Source organism: Bubalus bubalis, chromosome 5 (genome assembly GCF_019923935.1).
Source record: "Bubalus bubalis isolate 160015118507 breed Murrah chromosome 5, NDDB_SH_1, whole genome shotgun sequence".
Classification (NCBI taxonomy): Eukaryota; Metazoa; Chordata; class Mammalia; order Artiodactyla; family Bovidae; genus Bubalus; species Bubalus bubalis.
The window spans coordinates 121,044,660-121,066,537 of record NC_059161.1 but is presented as its reverse complement, the minus strand read 5'-3'; the positions used below and the strand labels follow the sequence as shown (position 1 = coordinate 121,066,537).

Sequence of the window (21,878 nt, the reverse complement as noted above, 5' to 3'; positions counted from 1 at the left end):
CTGGTGAGTTATCCTGATCTGAACCCTCATCAGCATCTCTTCCCCACCGGGACATTCTGCAGCCTCCCCTTTTCAGGTAGTGATCAAAGGCATCACACTGGCCTCCATCCACTGGGTATTGTGTAGTCCCATGTGGGCCTTCAGTTCAGTTCAGTTCAGTCACTCAGTCATGTCCGACTCTTTGTGACCCCTTGAATTGCAGCACACCAGACCTCCCTGTCCGTCACCAACTCCTGGAGTTCACTCAGACTCACGTCCATCGAGTCAGTGATGCCATCCAGACATCTCATCCTCTGTCATCCCCTTCTCCTCCTGCCCCCAATCCCTCCCAGCATCAGAGTCTTTTCCAATGAGCCAACTCTTTGCATGAGGTGGCCAAAGTACTGGAGTTTCAGCTTTAGCATCATTCCTTCCAAAGAAATCCCAGGGCTGATCTCCTTCAGAATGGACTGGTTGGATCTCCTTGTAGTCCAAGGGACCTTCAATAGTCTTCTCCAACACCACGGTTCAACAGCATCAATTCTTCGGTGCTCAGCTTTCTTCACAGTCCAACTCTCACATTCATACATGACCGCTGGAAAAACCATAGCCTTGAATAGATGGACCTTTATTGGCAAAGTAATGTCTCTGCTTTTCAATATGCTATCTAGGTTGGTCATAACTTTTCTTCCAAGGAGTAAGCGTCTTTTAATTTCATGGCTGCAGTCACCATCTGCAGTGATTTTGGAGTCCAAAAAAATAAAGTCTGACACTGTTTCCACTGTTTCCCAATGTGTGCCTTACTCTCATCCAATAGATCGAGTTCCCAGTGTTTGAGGTATGTGAGCTGGATTTTGTCAAGATAGAAAGTAGCAGGAAGAAGTTGAAGGCAAGACTGCAAGCAGCAGGGCCAATATCTGAGACTTCATGACCCCTCCCCCTGGTGTGAGGGTGTGCACAGAAAAGCATCTACTTCTGCTTCATTAACTATGCCAAAGCCTTGACTGTGTGGATCACAAGAAATTGTAGAAAATTCTTCAGGAGATGGGAATACCAGACCATCTTACCTGCCTCCTGAAAAATCTGTATGCAGGTGAAGAAGCAATAGTTAGACTGGACATGGAACAACAGTTCAAAACTGGGAAAGGAGTGCATCAGGGTTGTATATTGTTGCCCTGTTTATTTAAGTTATATGCAGAGTACATCATGAGAAATGCTGGGCTGGATAAAGCACAAGTTGGAATCAAGATTGCCGGAGAAATCTCAATAACCTCAGATATGCACATGACACCACCCTTATGGCAGAAAGTGAAGAGAACCTAAAGAGCCTCTTTTTGAAAGTGAAAGATGAGCATGAAAAAGCTGGCTTAAAACTCAACATTCAGAAAACAAACATCATGGCATCTGGTCCCATCACTTCATGGCAAATAGATGGGGAAACAATGGAAACAGTGAGCTCTGTGGGGGTGAAAGCGCAGAGGAGACAAAAGAAGGAAAGGACAGAAGGAAGGAAAGAAGGAGGAGAGAAAGGTAAAGAGGAAGTTTCTTTCACAGGGTTTGTTAGTGAGGAAACAGTTTTATATTTTCTCTTCTCGGTGGAGGGAACACATATCAGCACCTTTTCCTTTCCTGCTTGGGTCCCAGTCCTATCTCCTTAAAGTGGGAGGTATCATCCCCTAAAGAGCTGTTGTCTCTGTACCTGTGGATGCTGTGTGACTTCCTACCCACTTCCCAGCTGTTCCCACCCTGTCTTGGGCCTCATGCACCTGCAGTGGCTCCCACGGTGGCCTTGCTGTCACCTCGGTCTGTCCAACCCTCTGACTCCTGCCCTGGGATTTGAACCCAGGCAGAATGTCCATGCCTGGCAAGGAGGCTGCACTGTGTTCCAACTGCTCTGAAAACCTGGGATCATGCTGTTTTGTATTCTGTTCTTTTCCTTCAATGTCTTATTGGAATGACTTCCCATAACATTAAAAACAATTTTTCAGGCAGTTGCTTGTGTGATGGTCTGTCTATGCTGTGGACACTCTATGTTGAATTGACCTTGGGATGTCCCAGATATTCTCTTTTGTAGGAGACTCTGAGGACTTCATTCTTGCTCATTTATGTTGGTGGCTGCTTTTGACCATCGCTTTAGCATAATTATTAGTAGCAAAATTGCTGGGACAAAGGCCATATGTATATTCAGGACAAAACATCTTCAGAAAGATTGAGCAAAGTTACACTCTTAAAGAAGTGTTCCAGACCTATCTTTTTGCTATTTTTTTTCCTACTGTTTCTCTCACCTAAGGTATACATCTCTTTGATCTACAATTTGTAAACGATAAAAGTGGAAGGTGGGGTAAGATTATTGCTTTGACGATCAGAATTTATCCTCATGTTGGTGGCGCAGTCTACAAACATAGAGCCTCAAGAATAGAAGGGGCTTCCCTGGTAGCTCAGCTGGTAAAGAATCCGCCTACAATGTGGTAGACCTAGCTTCAGTCCCTGGGTTGGGAAGATCTCCTGCAGAATGGAACAGCTGCCCACTCCAGTATTCTGGCCCAGAGAATTCCATGGATGTATAGTCCTTGGGGTTGCAAAGAGTCGGACACAACTGGACGACTTTCACTTTCACTTTTCAAGAACAGGAGGCTCGTTAACAGACACCAGCTCCAGCCCCAGCTTTAGGACAGCCCTAGCCGATCAGACCCAGCTTATCTAGGGGGGCAAAGCCTGACCTTTTCCAGTTCATATTATGGCAGTAGCTGTGCTGAGACCATGTGTGTCTCCCAACATGGATACACCAATGTATTCTATTGGAAGTATCTGTAAATGCACCCATTCATTTAGTCAACATGTATTACTTGTGGGATTATTATGTGCCTGTCTCCAGTTTGGATGAAGAAGATTGGAGGAGACTTCTTCCATCTGTACAATGGGGGACATGCCTTGCCAGGCTTGTGTGGAGACAGCAAGATAGCATGTGTAATTGACCAGAGCTGTGCTTCTTACAATTATTGGTGCTTTCTTACCAACAGAATCATGGCTTATGGTTCTGTGAACACTACTTGGAAAATGAGATTGACAGACTGTTCACTTGAGTCTCCATTTAGCTCAGTTCATGATATTTACTGTCAAGGTGATCATAATCCAGTGTCACCTAAAGGGGCCAGGCACAGGCAACCTTGGACATGTGGCCGTTTTGCACACAGATGGCAACTGCAAGGTAGACAGGTGTGTTTCAGGGTTAGGTGACAAGCCTAAAGTCAGTGACCCTCCACTTGCCCTATGCCAGCCTTTCCATGTCTCCCTGAAAGGAAGCTCTTCACTCCTTGGCCTCTTACCCACAACTCTGCCGTTTTCTCCATCTGGCCCTCCCCAGTAAGGGCTGTGTCTTTATCTGTCTCCATGCCTTGGTGGTGGGTTCCAACCCATCCCTCTCCCCTGGGATCCACCACAGCACCTGGCAGATAGTAGCTGCTCAGTAAATTTGCAGTGAATGAAAGATGTGGAAGGAATGAGGAATACGTCTCTCTTGCTGACGCTTGTCTTGTGGAGTAAAGGCCCATACTGAGAGGGTAACAGGTAGGAAGGCCAGAGGACCCCAAGTGGCAGAAGGAAATAATGAACTGCAAGTGGCAGATGTTTTTTCCTTCTCCACACAAAAGTCAAAGGGTCTTCTTTAAATTCTGTGTTGATAACACATGGTTCTGCCTTGAGTTAACCAATGTGTTTTTCTTATGGAAATGTTTTTTTCCTAAGATATGTTAATGAAACTATCTATTTGCTTTGGAATCTGTCTTTCTTCAAAATGGTTCCACCTAAGACCAGTTTTCTTTTTCTTTTCTCAAACCTTGGGCTGTAAATGGCTCAACCAACTAATATTCCTGTTAATTGTTTTATGGCCAGGGGATGACACACCTCATGCCATCTTATCTCAAAAATGCATATTGTGGGAGAAGGTCCTGTGAAACTCCCTCAGCGTTGAGGTGTCTGTTATCTGGTTAATAGCTTTCTAACAGACACAAAACACCTTGTTAAATACTAGCAAGGGGGCACTCTTTCTGTCCCCTTCTGTGTGTGTCTGAAGCTTTCCATATCTCTATTATGCTTTAATAAAACTTTGCTACACAAAAAGCTCCAAGTAATCTAGCCATGTCTCTGACCCCAGATCAAAATCCTCTCCTCCAGAGGTCACAAATCCCAGTGTAACACACAACTCACAGCAGCAACCTTTCAATACTATGCATTGAGTTGGGTCTGTTTTCCATGTTACTTATTCTTTCTTTTTTTTCTTTTCTCTTATCTTTTTCTCTGCCTCTGACCCTGGTGTCCCCATCAGGGCCTCTGCCTCAGGTCTCCAGGTGAGAGAAAGTGATGCTTCCACTCTCACAGTGTCAATCCATGGCAACTCGAACCAAATGGTTTAGAGCTCTACCCCTGAAGGAAGTCAGAAAGGCTGACGGCCCCCCATTATATGAGTGGCATCCTCCCCAGCAGCACTGGAGGCCAATGGTCCTGCTGGACCCCAGAGGAGGGGAATGGCTCAGGGATCCACACCGGCCTGAAACTTGGGAAGTGGGACTGGGAGGGACACAGCAGGTATGGGTTGCAGACAGCTGGTGACTAGGGGTAGGAGGAGGAAAGGAAACCATCTCAACTTGAAGGACTTCACCGAGATCCCCCTGGAGCAGAAAGTTACTGGCAATGTTCCTCTGAGATGGGGAGGATAGAAGCTATTTTTTTACCCCTTACCAACGCTCTGAAAGGGGGCTTCCCAGATGGCTCAGAGTTAAGAATCTTGCTTCCAGTGCATGAGGCATGAGTTCGATCCCTGGGTTGGGAAGTTCCCCTGAGAAGGAAGTGGCTACCCACTCCAGTATTCTTGCCTGAAAATCCTATGGACTGAGGAGCCTGGGGGGCTGCAGTCCATGGGGTCGTATAGAGTCAGATATGACTGAGTGTGCAGGCGCTGTAACCCCATCCATCTGGTTGGGAAGTGGTGGAGTTGGTGGTTCAGTCATAAACTCTTCACTTCTTTGGGGCTGCCTCTCCCCATTTTCAGCTATGTGGTGCTGGAGGAACCGGTCAAGCACACAGAACCATCACATGCAGGGCCAGGTGATGAATTAAACCAGCTATAGGACTCCATGCCCCTGCCAGGATGCTTGGTCCAGGACTGGACACATGATCAGAGGTGGTCCCTTCAGTGCACTCCCTTGAACCCTGATGTCTTCTGAGCTTCTTTCCTTACTGGTTAGTTGCCTTAGAGAGATAAAGGCGTGAGGCAGGCAGCTTGAAACTCTCTCACTAGGTGTAGAAACCTTAGGGAAGAAAGCTGTCAGGCTAAGAGAATCAAAGAAGAGAGAAGGGGAAGTGTGAGGGTGTCAGAGTGTGAGCTGATGGCTTCTGATTTCTTGGGTCCAGGCCATAAGATCTTTGGATGTGCTCCAGTTCCTGCACCCCAGATCCCCAGCGTCTTTTCAATAAGTCTCTCCTTTCTTGAAGCCAATTGGAGTTGGGATCCTTTTACTTGTGGTTCAGACTTGATTCTAGATCCTTCCAATTATGATGCACCTCCCCAACCCAAACAGAAGCAACCATTTGTATTAGCTCTATTGAGATGAAATCCTTTATTCTTTTCTGAAGACAGGGCTTGCATAGCACCAAACACAGTTCACCAGCATCCCTGGGTGGGAGTGCCCTACATGTGAGGGTGTCTTTGGAGTGGGCCTGAGTGATTCCTGAAGCAGCCCAGCATTTACACTGAGGGAGCCAGGCCAATCTTGTTTTTATTTCGATCGAAAACTGTGAAATATGCTCTCAGGAAGATGTCACCCAGGACCCAGGTCTCTGAAGGGCTAATGTACTCTGTGCCCCCATGAAAGCTGATAAAGCAGATGTCTTTAGAAACCTGGGGGAGACAGAAATACACACCAGTCAGCGTGAGCACTTTCCTGCCCCCCCCTCAATATCCAGAGCAGACAGTTTTTCCATTTTTTCCCCCTTTTTGGGAAGAATCCAGTGGCTCTCACAGCAGCGGCAGAAGTGAGGGTATAGGAACAAGAAGGGCCAAAACATGTGGTTGCCATGACAGAGGGGTGTGGGGAGGGGAGGACTGGGAGTTTGGGATTATCAGATGTGAACTAATATATAGAGACTGTAAAACAACAAAGTCCTACTGTATAGCACAGGTAACTGTATTCGGTATCCCATGATAAACTGTAATGGGAAAGAATACGAAAAAGAGTAGGTATACATTTATATATATATAAAACTGAGTGATTTAGGTTTAGAGCAGAAATTAACACAACATTGTAAATCAGCTCTACTTCAAAGTATTTTTTTTATTTAAAGAAAAAGAATGGCCTATAGCTCCCCATCACACTCTGCTGTTTTTTTCCTTCTGACTCCTGCTCTCTTGTTTTCTCCACAGGGAAGACCTACTCTTCTCCCCATTGCCCACAACCCATTCTTCTTCTAAAAAAAAGTTTAAATTTGTATTGGAGGATAGCCAGTTAACAGTATTGTGATAGTTTCAGGTGGGCAGCAATGGGACTCAGCCATACATATACATGTATCCACTCTCCCCCAAACTCCCCTCCCACCCAGGCTGCCACATAGCACTGAGCAGAGCTCCCTGTGCTACATAGTAGGTTGCTGTTGGTTACCCATTGTAAATAGCATTGTCACAACGCGTTCTTTATACTGCTCTCAGGCTGTCTAGGAAAACTTTCTGGTCCTACACTCACATTATTTGGCCACTCCAGGCTGGGTTGGGTGACTTACCCTGGCGCTCCCTTGGTCTGTAGCCCTCCTCACCTGTAATGTGCCCCCGGACACCTTTGCACAGCCCCCGTGGGTACCATAGAATCCATTATAGATTTGCCTCAACCCAAGAAGGCTTCCTCATTCCTCCATGAAGCTCTGGGTTTAGAATTACTGCAATTCCCTCTCTTCCTCAAAGTCTTGTTTGAGTCCATCAGCCTGCTCTGAACTCCCAAAGGGAGCTGACATCAAGCCTCCACCATGTGCTGGGGCTGAGCAGTCACTGTGCTCCTTTATTCATCGTAGCATCCAACCTCCCCACAGAGGGGTCGGTATCCCAACTCACAGAGTGCAGCGTTGCAGCGAAGTTCTAGCATAAACATGTAATTTATGATCTCAATCTGGACACTTTCGTGTTGGGAAGGGGAGATTGTTAATCACTATGGTGGCACAGCACACTGGGACTGTTCCCAGCCATCCTTCTTGTCACTTGTTCTGTTTCAGGGGTTGCTAGAGCTGACTTTCTGTGTTCCTGCATCTGAGGTCTCTGGTTGAACTGAAGTTCTGGGAAACCTGAGGCCCTTAGTGTTCCCCTCTCCTTGTGACTCCCACCATGCCAGCATGGAGTGGTGTCTCCACATTTAGTTCAGGAGGATGGATGTCCCAGACTGCCCTTTCCTCTCACGTGATTGGTTTTGTGGGAGGCGCTGGCCCAGCCACAGGGACTCAGCAGCATCTGAGGTGCAGCAATGATGTGACCAGGCCTGCAGAGGGCGCACTCCTCCTAGCAGGAGCCCAAGGGTTCCTGTAAGTCTGAGATTTGGGAACCATCCCCCAGGGTTGTCCCCTCACCTTCTGGATATAGTATTTATGGGACATTGGGAAGTCCATGCCATTGATGGTGAAGATAACAGGAGGCAGGGTCATGGTGCTGTTACACAAAATCAATTGCTGTAAAAGAAAGCAGGAAGGAGGTTGACCCAGGTGATCCTTGGTGTGTGGGGAGCACAAGAATGACTCTGTGACATGACCCTTCACGTGTTCATTCTGGATGGGGCTGGGGTTGATGCTCCTCTGGATGCTTCTGACTATGTCAGTTGGGCCAAACAAAAATGAGCTCCCGACATCCAAAATGGCCTGACATCCGCCGGAAGAGGCAATCACTTTTTTGTTCATGGAGATGCTGAGAGACAGAGGGACAAAGCAGGCACTAGGGTCACTCTGGAGAACCCCCCCCCCCCCCCATCACTATCCCTTCCTTGACTCTCTCCTGAACAGCTCTTCAGCTCTTGCCCTGATTCTGTTTTTCTTTTCTCTGGTCACATAATCTTTTTAACTTCCTTTTATTTCTTGCAGGCACCAGGCTCAGGGCCTGGGCTTGTACTGGTGAACTTCCTAGAAGAACCTCATCATCGTTGTTTAGCAAATTTCTCCTTATCTTCCAGGTTAATTGTCACTATGTCAGAAAAGTCTTCTCCCAAGACTAGATCAGGCTCCTGTCTTGCTCACTCTTTCTAGACTCTTCCTCATGTCCAGCATGTACCCAGGTGGTAATTCACTGTGTGTGTGAGTCATTTCATGCGTGTCTGCCTCACTAGATGTGAGGGCAAGTTGGATCCTCAGTGCCTCCCTCAAGTGCCCAGCACACAGGTGATGCACAATGTATGTTTGTCGAATGAATGAATGAGGAACACCCAGAGACCTGTATCTGTGTCTCGCCAATGATGGGTCAGTCCATACAGTGAAGATGGAGGTGTCTAGGACAGCAGATGGTCAGAGTGGTGGTGGGGGAGACACAGGCTGCCCTGGGAGAGTTTGTCTCCCAGCACCGCCCCCTCACCCGGCTCAGACCCTGAGGCCCCTGGCAGGGGAGCATGAGCAGACCCAGGTGCCTCCGAAGAGCAGGGAAGCTTTGGCCTGAGGGTATCACAGAGAATCTCATCAATTATTGCCCCTTGTTCTCAGGCCACTCCTGGATCCCAGCTTCCTGACTCAGTCACAGCCCTGCCCCACTGGTGTGCCCGGTTTGGGTGGTAAGTAGCACTGGTCAGGTGGGGTGTCTCTTTTTATGCGTTGCTCTCAGGTCTCAAGACTGCAGCCAAACTCTCTTCACTGCTGGGTAACTTCTCTCTGAGGAAACCAGTTGTCCCAGTTTTTCAGGACTTTCTCAGTTTTTCAACTGGCAATTCTGTGTACTGAGAACACTCTAGGTCCTGGGTGGCCCTGGTCAGTAGGTCATCTTAACACAATCCTGTTCAGGTTGGTGCAATGCCCCCTGATCCTCTTTTCACCACACTGTAGGGTCCTCTAACCAGGCTCCCCACCTCACAGCACAGGAACGCAGCCCTCCCCCAGCTGCCCAGGCCCCTCTGGACCCTTTCAGGATCCTGGTGAGAGGCCTGATCAGGAGCTCTGGAGCAGTTATGAACCCATGGGTGGTGTGTGTTCCTGTATGTGTGTTTGCATGCATTTGTGTGTCTGTGTGTGTTTATATGTTTGCCTATGTATGTGTTTATATGTGTCTCTGTATCTGTTTTTATGTGTGTGTGTGTAGCATATGTCTGTGTGTGACTGTGAGTGCATTTGAGTGTGTAGGAAAAGGAATACTTCAAGGCTGTATATTGTCACTCTGCTTATTTAACTTATATGCAGAGTACATCATGAGAAGTGCTGGGCTGGAAGAAGCACAAGTTGGAATCATGATTGCTGGGAGAAATATCAATAACCTCAGATATGCAGATGACACTACCCTTATGGCAGAAAATGAAGAAGAACTAAAGAACTTCTTGATGAAAGTGAAAGAGGAGAGTGAAAAAGTTGGCTTAAAGCTCAACATTCAGAAAACGAAGATCATGGTATCTGGTCCCATTACTTACTTCATGGCAAATAGATGGGGAAACAGTAGAAAGAGTGAGAGACTTTATTTTCTTGAGCTCCAAAATCACTGCAATTGTGACTGTAGCCATGAAATTAAGAGACGCTTACTCCTTGGAAGGAAGTTATGACCAACCTAGACAGCATATTAAAGAGCAGAGACATTACTTTACTGACAAAGATCCATCTAGTCAAGGCTATGGTTTTTCCAGTAGTCATATATGGATGTGAGAGTTGGACTATAAAGAAAGCTGAGCACCGAAGAATTGATGCTTTTGAACTGTGGTGTTGGAGAAGACTCTTAAGAGTCCCCTGGACTGCAAGGAGATCCAACCAATCCATCCTAAAGGAGATCAGCCCTGGGTGTTCATTGGAAGGACTGATGTTGAAACTGAAACTCCAATACTTTGGCCACCTGATGCAAAGAGCTGACTCATTTGAAAAGACCCTGATGCTGGGAAAGATTGAGGGCAGGAGGAGAAGGGGACGACAGAGGATGAGATGGTTGGATGGCATCACAAACTCAATGGACATTAGTTTGGGTAAACTCTGGGAGTTGGTGATGGCGGGGAGGTCTGGCATGCTGCAGTCCACGGGGTCGCAAAGAGTCGGACACGACTGAGTGACTGAACTGAACTGAACTGTATGTGTCCATGTGCATGTGTGGGAGTATCATTTGGGGTGGCCCTCAGAGGGGGAGGCTTACTGGTTCACGGCTATCTGCCATAAGTGGGCTTGGGTTACCGGTACCCACTTGAGAGCTCCCTTGTGGTAGGCGTGGTCCACCCCACCAAGCATCAGCAAGCTGCTCTTCTGCGGCCAGCTGAAGAGAGAAGGAAGAAGGGGCTCGTTGGAGGAGAGTAACACCAGGCACTGTCTGAGGACTGCGCTTCTTCACCCATCAGAGGCACTACTACAGTCTCCATTTTACACATGCGGAAACAGATGCTTGGAGAGCTTGAGTACCTGACCAGGGTTGGTCCCCATCTAATGAGTGTTACAGAAGAGGTTCGAAGCTGGGCAGCCTGGCTCCAACCACCCATCTTTCTGAAGAGGGCCTGGACCTTTCCAGCCACCTGAATGTTCAGATGTACCCTAGGAGGACTCTATGCTGGAGGGGTCGGGCTTCCTCCTTGTCTAGCCTGTAATTTTTCAGGAATGCTGATGTCTGAGGGCGCTAAAAATACGGGTTCAGGCTCACCCAGGGTTGGCTTCTCTTGCCTGTGACCTGTGCTGTCTATGGGACTTCAAGCTGAGCAGGCTGCCCGCCTCCACTCTCCCTGTCTTGAAATCCCTAATGTGTTTCGAACAAGGGGTTTTACATTTTCATTTTTGTGCTGGCTCTTGCAAATTCTGTAGCTCGTCCTGGGTTCCCAGTGAAATGTTAATGAGAAAGGAAACATTCCCGGCATCCCTCTCCTTCCATCCATATCAAATTCATCAGCAAATCCTGTTGCCTTGTCCTCCAATATCCTGACACCTTTTATTGCTTTCCCTATTACCTCCACCTCCCTGGTCAAAACTGCACCCTTGGACCCATGAGCATGGTTATGTTCCAATGAAACTGTATTGATAAAAACCCAGTGATGGGGCCAGATGTGATCCTAGGGCCATGGTTCTCCTAGGGTAGACCATCTCATAGGAATATTCTGGATGAGGTAGTCTTTAATTTTTCATGCAATTGAAAGCATCTTACAGTTAATTTGGAGAGAGGACTTGTCCAGCTCAGACTTACCTGCTTATGAAAAAGGCAAAGCCAGGCTCAGAAATGATTCTGTTTTTATTCAGGTTGTCGAAGATGGGGGTGGTCCCATGGATGGCGAGGCTGGGGTGGGCTAAGCCCATCATGCCGTCATAAGATGCATGTTCCAAGGCCCCACTGAGCTGATTCATGCTGAGGACAAATGTCTGCGACTTGGCAATAAGTCGCCCGATCTGTGAGAGAGGAGAGCGTGCCCACGTAAAGTTTGGGAAGTGGGACTAGAACTGCGCTGTGGGACTGTAGATGCCATTAGCACTCTAGAGAACTGAATCCTCAGTTGATCTCAGATGGGGACATCAAGCTGGGACAGGAGTTTGGGTTCCATTTGTGTGGGGCCATGCATCTTAGCTGGAGAAGGCAATGGCACCCCACTCCAGTACTCTTGCCTGGAAAATCCCATGGATGGAGGAGCCTGGTAGGCTGTAGTCCATGGGGTCACTAAGAGTCGGACACGACTGAGCAACTTCACTTTCATTTTTCACTTTCATGCATTGGAGAAGGAAATGGCAACCCACTCCAGTATTCTTGCTTGGAGAATCCCAAGGACAGGGGAGCCTGGTGGGCTACCATCTCTGGGGTCGCACAGAGTTGGACACAACTGAAGCAACTTAGCAGTAGCAGCAGCAGCATGCATCTTAGCAATACCTGCTTATCCTGCAAACAGCATGTGAGTGAGTCAAATTGGTCTCATGTCTTCTGTACAGGTGGGGCAACCAAACTCAGGACAGGACTGAATGGTTCCCCTCTGAGGATACTATGAATAGAGAGCAGACTAGTCTTGTCTTTGGCAACACTGTGATCTGATGACAAACACGAACTGAATTCATTGCACTGGATTGTGGATCCTGCATCTGCCCGGGCAGACAGAAGCCCATTATGCAATGTCTCTGGCTGGGTTCTAATGAAAATTCTGCCTGGATATCAGGCTTTTGGGGATGTGCACACTTGTGTGTGAGTGCCTGTGTGTGTGAGAGAGAGACAGAGACCCAGACAGAGAAACACAGGGAGAGCGTACTCAGGCACTTTGTGTGGGTGGGGGGGCAGGCCATAGTTTTTATTAGTCTCAAAGGCCCCCTAGAGTGAGAACCCTTTTATCAGGCCCATCTTACATCTGTGACCCCTGATTCCCCTGCCTGGATACCTGAAGTCCTGTGCTGCCCCAGGGGCCCCAGATCAGTTTTATCCTCTCCCCAAACCCACACCTACTTGAATCCTGAAGGTCAGTGAAGCTCCACTTAAAAAATATGTGACCTTGGCAAGGCCCTCGCTCTGTGCACCTAATGTCCCTTGTCTTTATCCTGAGCTAATAATAGTATCTCCTGCCTGGGGATGTTGCAGGATAGAACAAGTTATTACCATGAAAGTGCCCTGTAGAGCCTGTGAATATAAAAGGGGGTGCTTTATTGCCCCTTCCTCCTGCTCCAGCAAAATGAACATTGGGTAATGGAGATGCAAGTCCACACCCCAAGCCCCTCTCTGGGGTTCATTGTTTTGGGAGTTTGTGTGTCAGCAGGGGAGCTGTCTCCCCAGGGACAGGGCCCTGCTGGGCACGTGGCCAGCCACTAGGGGATTTTCAGAAAGACAGTCCCTCCCAGCTGCATCTATTTTGCAGGCATTGGTTGCTCCCAGGACCAGACCCAACTGAGGCCCTGGTTCCCACGTTACCCGAACAGTGTCAGTGGCAAGAACTCCTGTTATCCTTCCACATCCATAACGGAGGTTGATGTGTTTTCCATCGCCGGACTGGAAGCTGCTGGACGCCTTAGGGTTGTATCTCAAGTGTTTACCTGCCGACACAAGAGATGAGTATCTGTCAGGTGCCAGGGATGGAGTTGGGGGGTTGGAGAGGGAGGACAAGATGGGTGGGGGGCTGGTACTCACAGCAGGAGGCACTTTGGCAGTAGATGGAGGAAACCCACAAGTCAGATGAGCTGGTGTCAATGATGACTTGGAACTCTTGAGGGGGTGTTCCAATGGTGATGTTGATGACGTAGGCCATCTACAGGGATCGAGGAGGGAGGTTAGGGCAGACTGGGCTGCCTGGCTACCCTCCGTTCATAGCATCCTGCCTCCCTCTGGGCATCCCAAGGCCTGAAATCACTTTCCAATTGCCCTTCCTCACAGCCTCTGCTCAGAGGTCCCCTCATCTGAGAAGCTCTCCAGTCTCCTCTTTAAGGCCAACCTTATCACCTTCTTCTCCAGGTGGCCCTCCTAGTTCACCCCAGGCCACTCCTGCTAATCTCAGAGCATGCCCTGTCAACAACACGAAGATGTCCCCTTTCTTGATATGTATTCAATTTTTGACTCTCTCTGGCTTGCCTATGCATTCTTGAACAAGAGATAAGCATCTCCCCCTCCTTTAAAAATGAAACAAAAGAAAACAGTAGCTATAGTGTTAGACCTTTATGGAGTCACATGCATTAGGGGCTCAGTAAATTGGTGCCTTTTCTGGATCTGTGGAGGGTGAACTTTCTCTGCCTGGGGATTCACACCTGATTTGCAGTTGGTGTTATCTTTTGTTTGGCACATCTCACCATTCATCTTATATCAGTGGCTCACTTAGTTCAGAAAGAATAATCTCCCTGAAACTAATGCCACATTTTTGTCCCAGAAATGGATGTTTACCTGCCAAATGGTCATTGCTGGGCCCAGTCATCACAGACCAAGATTTGAGGATGCGACTGCCTTCTCCTCTGGGAATGGGTTCCTGTTCCCCACTGTTTCTGCCTCCCGCAGGAGCCTCAGCCCCAACATCCCACCTGGCACCTCCAGATGAGCCCCAGTGCTAGACCAGAGCCTCAGGGGGTGCTGTGGAGCACCATCCTCTCAACACGCTCACGTTCAAGATTTTCCTCAGGGGATGAGATGAGAACTTGTGGTCAAGAGTAGTTTCCTGGGACAGGCTATAAGATTGTTCCTCCAGGAAATATTTTGGCTTGATTTCTTCCAAGACCACTTCTTGAAGTGTCTTCATCTTCATCATAGGGATTCTTTTACCAAGCACGGGGAAAAGGAAGAGCCAATAACCAAGTATGAGTGTCATATCTGGCATTGTAACGGCACTCTGTATTTTCCAAGCCTTTTTATGAGTGTCACCTTTTATCAGAATGCCATGCAAAGACATGTCAAAGACTTAGGTCTGCACACAGGTTCTGTTGTGTAATCTTGGGTAAACCAGATGACCATTTGGAGCCTACACAGATGAAGACACTGACACATACACACAGAAGAGGAGAGAGGGCAGAGAGAAGACCTAGAAGCAAATGCAGGAGAAATGCTTTTCTACAGCACCACACCTAGAGCTGCACAGGTCATGCACTGAACAGTTCTAAGGAGCACCATTTTTATATAGGTCATGATATGACTGGTACTCCCAGAGTTATGCAACCCTGCAGGCCTGCCCCATGAACGGTGCCCATGACAAGATTCTCATCAATAAGTGAGAGCTGAAATTTAAGACTGCCAGGGAATGATTACTTTCTCTTCTAACCCTGATGGGTGGAAGAATAAGAGGACGAAAAGAGAAATCCCAGAAAGAGAGATGAAGCCACTTACAGTCCCCATACTTACATGACTATGCACTCTGAGAGGGCCACCAGGCCAAGCAGCACAAGCCACTTCATGCTTCTTTCCTGGGTCCAAGGACTCCAGGAAGTTCGGGTTCTTAGCATACAGTGGTGGCCAAGAGCTCCTAACTATATATGTTCTGACCTGACATAATTTTCCCCTTTAGGCTACTAATGGATCTGATAAAGAAAACCAAACTCTTGATAAAATCTTTATCTTTACCAGTTTCTGTGGACATTGGATTAGACAATTCTCAGAATACATATATTTCTACTGTAACTTGTTCTTTGAGGCTTGAATGAAAAATTAAACTAAACGAAGAATGTGGAGACTCTTGCCAGCTTGGAGACAAAACACTGCTAATAATATGATAAACGTAAATGCTGGGGGCTATGCTAGACATTCGTGATCTCATGTGGTATTCCTAGACATGTCATAAAATGTATGTGGCTGTCCTCAGTTGGAGAGGGGATTGCTAGAAGGAAAAGAAGTCACTAGCAAAGTGAAGACTTTAGGGGCAGCCCAGTGACAAATGAGTGGCTTTAGGTAGTGGGACATTGGCACAGGTCAGGGACACCTTTGATGCCAGTCTGTATCAAAGATCTAGGCTGGAGCAGTACAGCAATTGCATGGTTTCAGTATTGGAAGAAATGTGATGCAGGCACCCACCAGATTCTTTATATCATCCAACAAACATTTAAGGAGAACCCTGTGTGCTCACGACCCAGATAATCATGATGGTGGGATCACTCACCTAGAGCCAGACATCCTGGAATGTGAAGTCAAGTGGGCCTTAGAAAGCATCACTAAAAACAAAGCTAGTGGAGGTGATGGAATTCCAGGTGAGCTATTTCAAATCCTGGAAGATGATGCTGTGAAAGTGCTGCATTCAATATGTCAGCAAATTTGGAAAACTGAGCAGTGACCACAGGACTGGAAAAGGTCAGTTTTCATTCCAGTCCCAAAGAAAGCCAATGCCAAAGAATGCTCAAAGTACCACACAATTGCACTCATCTCACATGCTAGTAAAATAATGCTCAAAATTCTCTAAGCCAGGCTTCAACAATACATGAATCATGAACTTCCAGATGTTCAAGCTGGTTTATAGAAAAGGCAGAGAAACCAGAGATCAAATTGCCAACATCCGCTGGATCATGGAAAAAGAAAGAGAGTTCCAGAAAAACATCTATTTCTGCTTTATTGACTATGCCAAAGCCTTTGACTGTGTGGATCACAATAAACTGTGGAAAATTCTGAAAGAGATGGGAATACCAGACCGCCTGACTTGCCTCTTGAGAAACATATATGCAGGTCAGGAAGCAACAGTTAGAACTGGACATGGAACAACAGACTGGTTCCAAATAGGACAAGGAGTTCGTCAAGGCTGTATATTGTCACCCTGCTTATTTAACTTGTATGCAGAGTACATCATGAGAAATGCTGGGCTGGAAGAAGCACAAGCTTGAATCAAGATTGCCAGGAGAAATATCAATAACCTCAGATATGCAGATGACACCACCCTTATGGCAGAAAGTGAAGAGGACCTAAAAAGCCTCTTGATAAAAATGAAAGAGGAGAGTGAAAAAGTTGGCTTAAAGCTCAACATTCAGAAAACGAAGATCATGGCATCTGGTCACATCACTTCATGGGAAATAGTTGGGGAAACAGTGGAAACAGTGTCAGTCTTTATTTTTTTGGGCTCCAAAATCACTGCAGAAGGTGATTGCAGCCATGAAATTAAAAGATGCTTACTCCTTGGAAGGAAAGTTATGACCAACCTAGATAGCATATTCAAAAGCAGAGACATGACTTTGCCAACAAAGGTGCGTCTAGTCAAGGCTATGGTTTTTCCAGTGGTCATGTATGGATGTGAAAGTTGGACTGTGAAGAAAGCTGAGCGCCAAAGAATTGATGCTTTTGAACTGTGGTGTTGGAGAAGACTCTCGAGAGTCCCTTGGACTGCAAGGAGATCCAACCAGTGCATTCTAAAGGAGATCAGTCCTGGGTGTTCTTTGGAAGGACTGATGCTAAGGCTGAAACTCCAATACTTTGGCCACCTGATGAGTTGACTCATTGGAAAAGACTCTGATGCTGGGAGGGATTGGGGGCAGGAGGAGAAGGGGACGACAGAGGATGAGATGGCTGGATGTCCATCACCGACTCAATGGACATGAGTTTGGGAGAACTCTGGGAGTTGGTGATGGACAGGGAGGCCTGGTGTGCTGCAATTCATGGGTCGCAAAGAGCCGGACATGACTGAGTGACTGAACTGAACTGTGTGCTGGGGGGTCTGGGTAGGACGTTGGAAAGTCAAAGTCGAGTAACACACAGGTGTTCCTTATCCTAAGGAGCTAGCAGTCTAAGTCATTTCTCACAAACCCCTGGCCCAAGAGAAATGAATGATAGTGTTTGGTGGGCATCCTGGATACCTGGCATAACAGGACCTTGCACTGGAAGCTGCGTCTCCTCAGCTCCAACCAGCAGCTTCCAGGTTGGAAAGCATAGCGATTGGCTCCATTTAGAGAAGTCTAGATATTTGTGTACTGTCTCCTGATTCAAATGCAGACAACTTATCTCTATCTCTTTTTTATTTTGGTTTTTGAAAACAAAATGAGGTAGCGGACAGTTGGCCTCTGGGCTAGATACCTGGTAGTTGACAAGTGGAGTATGTTTTCACCCAGACTGTCCGAGGACAAAGCTAGTGGTAAAACTGAGCTCTACTAAAACAAGGAGATAAGGTGCCCCCTCCTGAGGTCAAGGAAGATTTACCTGTCTGCACATGTGGAAGAAGGCTTCTTGGGGGTGGAAAAGGGAGGGGACCTCACCCCATAATAAGTGTGGACATGCACCCATAGGCCTGTGCAGTGGGATCCATCGTAGTAAAATTTTGTGAATGCATCTTGGGGAGGATCCATGGACCAGTCAGGTGTGAAGAAAGAAAGAAGATAATTGGCCAAGGGTAATAAAGACCCAGAAGGACTGTCCTATATAAATGATTTACTTCACCTCCATACTGCACTCCTTCTCACTCTGGATACCCACCCTCCTCTTTGGGTATCGTCTCTGCCTAGTTTTTGACTTACTGTACTCCTCTTTGTTAGAGAAGATGCCCATATGCTTTCCCTCCCTGTGTGTTTCTCTGCCCTGTTTCTGAGGTGAATGGAACAACTGTTTTCCTATGTGCCCTCTCATACATCGTATCATGTCTCTAATAATAAAATTTGTACCTGATTTTACAGTTTTTGCCTCTTTGAAACATTCTTGCTTTCAAACAGGGGTAAGAACCAGGACCACACTGCTTTTAACCTCTAGCTCCTGGTGGTCTAGTGACTAGGACTCTTGGTTTTCTTCACAGTTACCCAGGTTTAATTCTTGGGCAGGAAGCAAAGATCTCTCTTCAGGACTGCTCACTACTCTCCCTCTGAGATCAAGTGGGAGCCAAATGTCAAAAAACTTTGTGCTGAATTCAGATTGCATGCTGTGCAGGTTTTTATTTCTGTCCTAGAGGTGGGAGTAGTGAGGGGACAGAGAGGGGATTCAATTCAAGTTGGTTGATTAAGAGACTGGATGCATATTACCTGTATTAATTTTCCTTCCATTTGTAAAGAAGGATCAGCAGGGTCATGTAAACCAAAAAATTTAATAATATCCATTTGTTGAGGACAAATGGATAGAATTCTACTTCCCTAATAGGTTCCATGTGAAATGAGCACAATTCACAATTCACATTCACAACTCACAATTGTGCAGTAGTGTGAACATTCTTTGGCATTGCCCTTCTTTGGCATTGCAGTGAAAATTGACTTTTTCCAGTCCTGTGACCACTGCTGAGTTTTCCTAATTTGCTGGCATATTGAGTGCAGCACTTTCACAGGACCATGTTTTAGGATCTGAAATAGCTCAGCTGGAATTCCATCACTTTCACTAGCTTTGTTCATCGTGATGCTTCTAAGGCCCACTTGACTGCACACTCCAGCATGTCTGGCTCTACTTGAGTTATCACACCACTGAGGTTATCTGGGTCATTAAGATCTTTGTTTATAGTTCTGTGTATTCTTGCCACCTCTTCTTAATATCTTCTGCTTCTGTTAGGTCCTTGACATTTCTGTCCTTTATTGTGCCCATCTTTGCATGAAATGTTCCCTTGGTATCTCTCATTTTCTTGAAGAGATCTCTAATTTTTCCCATTCTATTGTTTTCTTCTATTTCTTTGAATTGTTCACTTCAGGCCGCTTTCTTATTTCTCCTGGCTGTTCTTTGGAACTCTGCATTTAGATGGGTATATCTTTCCTTTTCTCCTTTGCCTTTGACTTCTCTTCTTTTCTCAAATATTTGTACAGCCTCCTCAGACAATTTGCCTTGTTGCATTTCTTTTTTTTCCTGGGGATGGTTTTGGTCACCACCTCCTGTACAATGTTACAAACCTCTGTCTGTAGTTATTCAGGCACTCTGCCTATAACATCTAATCCCTGGAATCTATTAGTTACTTAAACTGTATAATCATAAGGGATTTGATTTAAGTCATATCTGAATGGCCTAATTGTTTTCCCATCTTTCTTCAATTTAAGTCTGAATTTGCCAAAAAGAGCTCATGATCTGAGCCAAGTCAGCTCCTGGTCTTGTTTTTGCTGACTTTATAGAGCCTGTCCATCTTTGTATGCAGGGCTTCCCTGGTGGCTCAGAGGTTAAAGCATCTGCCTGCAATGCAGGAGACCTGGGTTCGATCCCTGGGTTGGGAAGATTCCCCTGGAGAAGGAAATGGCAACCCACTCCAGTATTCTTGCCTGGAGAATCCCACGGACGGAGGAGCCTGGTGGGCTACAGTCCACGGGGTCGCAAAGAGTCGGACATGACTGAGAGACTTCACTTTCACTTTCACCTTTGTATGCAAAAAATATGATCAATCTGATTTTGATATTGACTACACAGTTGTCCTCATTTCACATACTAGCAAGGTAATGCTCAAAATCCTTCAAATTAGGCTTCAAAAATATGTGAACCAAGAATTTCCAGATGTACCAGCTGGATTTAGAAATGGCAGAGGAGCCAGAGATCAAATTGCCAACATCCATTGGATCATAGAAAAAGCAAGAGAATTCTGGAAAAACATCTACTTCTGCTTTATTGACTTGCTAAACTCTTTGACTGTGTGGATCACAACAAACTGTGGAAAATTCATAAAGAGTTAGGAATACCAGACACCTTACTTACCTACTGAGAAACCCGTATGCAGGTCAAGAAGCAACAGTTAGAACTGGACATGGAACAATGGATTGGTTAAAATTGGGAAAGGAGTACATCAAGGCTGTATATTGTCACCCTGCTTATTTAACTTATGTGTAGACTACATCAAGGGAAATGCTGGGATGGATAAAGCACAAACTGGAGTTAAGATTACTGGAAGAAGTAGCAACAAACTCAGATATGCATATGACACTACCTTAATGGCAAAAAGCACAGATGAACTAAAGAGCCTCATGATGAATGTCAAAGAAGAGCATGAAAACCTGGCTTAAAATTCAACATTCAGAAAGCTAAGATCATGGCATCTGGTCCCATCACTTCAAGGCAAATAGATGGAGAAATAATGGAAACAGTGACAGATTTAATTTTCTTGGTCTCTAAAATCATTGTGGACAGTGACTGCAGCTATGAAATTAAAAGACACTTGCTCCTTGGAAGAAAAGCGATAACAAACCTAGACAGTATATTACAAAGCAGAGACATCACTTTGCCAACAAAGGTCTGTATAGTCAAAGCTATGGTTTTTCCAGTAGTCAAGTACACATGTGAGAGTTGGAGCATAAAGAAGGCTGAGTGCTGAAGAATTAATGCTTTTGAATTGTGGTTCTGGGGAAGACTCTTGAGAGTACTTTTTACAGCAAGGAGATCAAACCAGTCAATTCTGAAGGAAATCTTTGAATATTCATTGGAAGGACTGATGCTGAAGCTGAAGTTCCAATAATTTGTCCATCTGATGTGAAAAACTAACTCATTGGAAAAGACCTGATGCTGGAAAAAATTGAAGGCAGGAGGAAAAGAGGGCAAAAGAGGGCAAAAAAGGATGAAATGGTTGGATGCCATCATTGACTCCATGGACACGAGTTTGAGCAGACTCCAGGAGACAGTGGAGGACAGGGAAGCCTGGCGTGCTGCAGTTCATGGGGTTATGAAGAGTCATACATGACTGAGTGACTGAACAATAGCAATAGGATCCAGGCCTTGCAACTCTTTGTCTGTCAAACCAAACACAGAAAGAGATAATTGCAAAGTCTAATCAATCAAAGAACACACAAACAAAATACAAACCATTCAGAGCTCCTGCTCAGCCTGAGATGAACAGGACTACCTCTTAGACTGTTATTCCATGCAAAATAAAGGTGATGGTGCTTCATGGTTCCTTCCATGACTCCCAGAGCCTGGGTGTTTCTATGTGAGGTCTATCCAAGCCTGTCCCCTGCATAGAGTATTGGTAGGCTCTCTGGTCACCAGGTGTGTATAGATGGGGTGCTGGGTCTTATCCCTCATTTTTGCTCATTGTTAACACCCAGTTTTTGTGGTTCAGTTCCTACAGAGGGGATTTGACAGCATCTAACACATGACACACACATATGCCCTTTAACTTAGCAATTCTACTTCTAGGGATCTATCCCAAAAATACACTGGCAAAAATACAAATACCATATGCAGAAGCTATTCACTACAACACTGTTTGTAAAAGCAAGATATTATAAATATACCCAAAGTGACCTTCCATGGGGGAGTGTTGAATAAGGCACAGGGCATCCCAGCACCTGGGTATGATGTGGATGGAGGGAGGAGTGGGATGTGTGAGACCCTCAGGGTGCACTGTTTTTAGTTTTTTGAAAAAGAGGGACCAGAAAAGTGCTTACAGTTCTTGCTTTTACATACACATATATGTCTATTTTCAATAAGAAACAGGGGA

General features: G+C 46.2%; 1 protein-coding gene across 1 annotated transcript; it reads right to left on the bottom strand.

Moving 5' to 3' along the window:
• Nucleotides 1-5,659: 5,659 nt before the first annotated feature.
• Nucleotides 5,660-14,988, bottom strand: LOC102407048 (pregnancy-associated glycoprotein 2-like). The gene is made up of 9 exons (XM_006042125.3): nt 14,936-14,988; nt 14,205-14,355; nt 13,247-13,364; nt 13,031-13,152; nt 11,339-11,538; nt 10,310-10,426; nt 7,768-7,912; nt 7,582-7,680; nt 5,660-5,875 (listed from the first exon to the last, which is right to left on the bottom strand). Exons 1-9 carry the CDS (start codon nt 14,986-14,988, stop codon nt 5,723-5,725), a joined length of 1,158 nt encoding a protein of 385 aa, XP_006042187.3. The 3' UTR covers nt 5,660-5,722.
• Between the last annotated feature and the right edge of the window lie 6,890 nt (nt 14,989-21,878).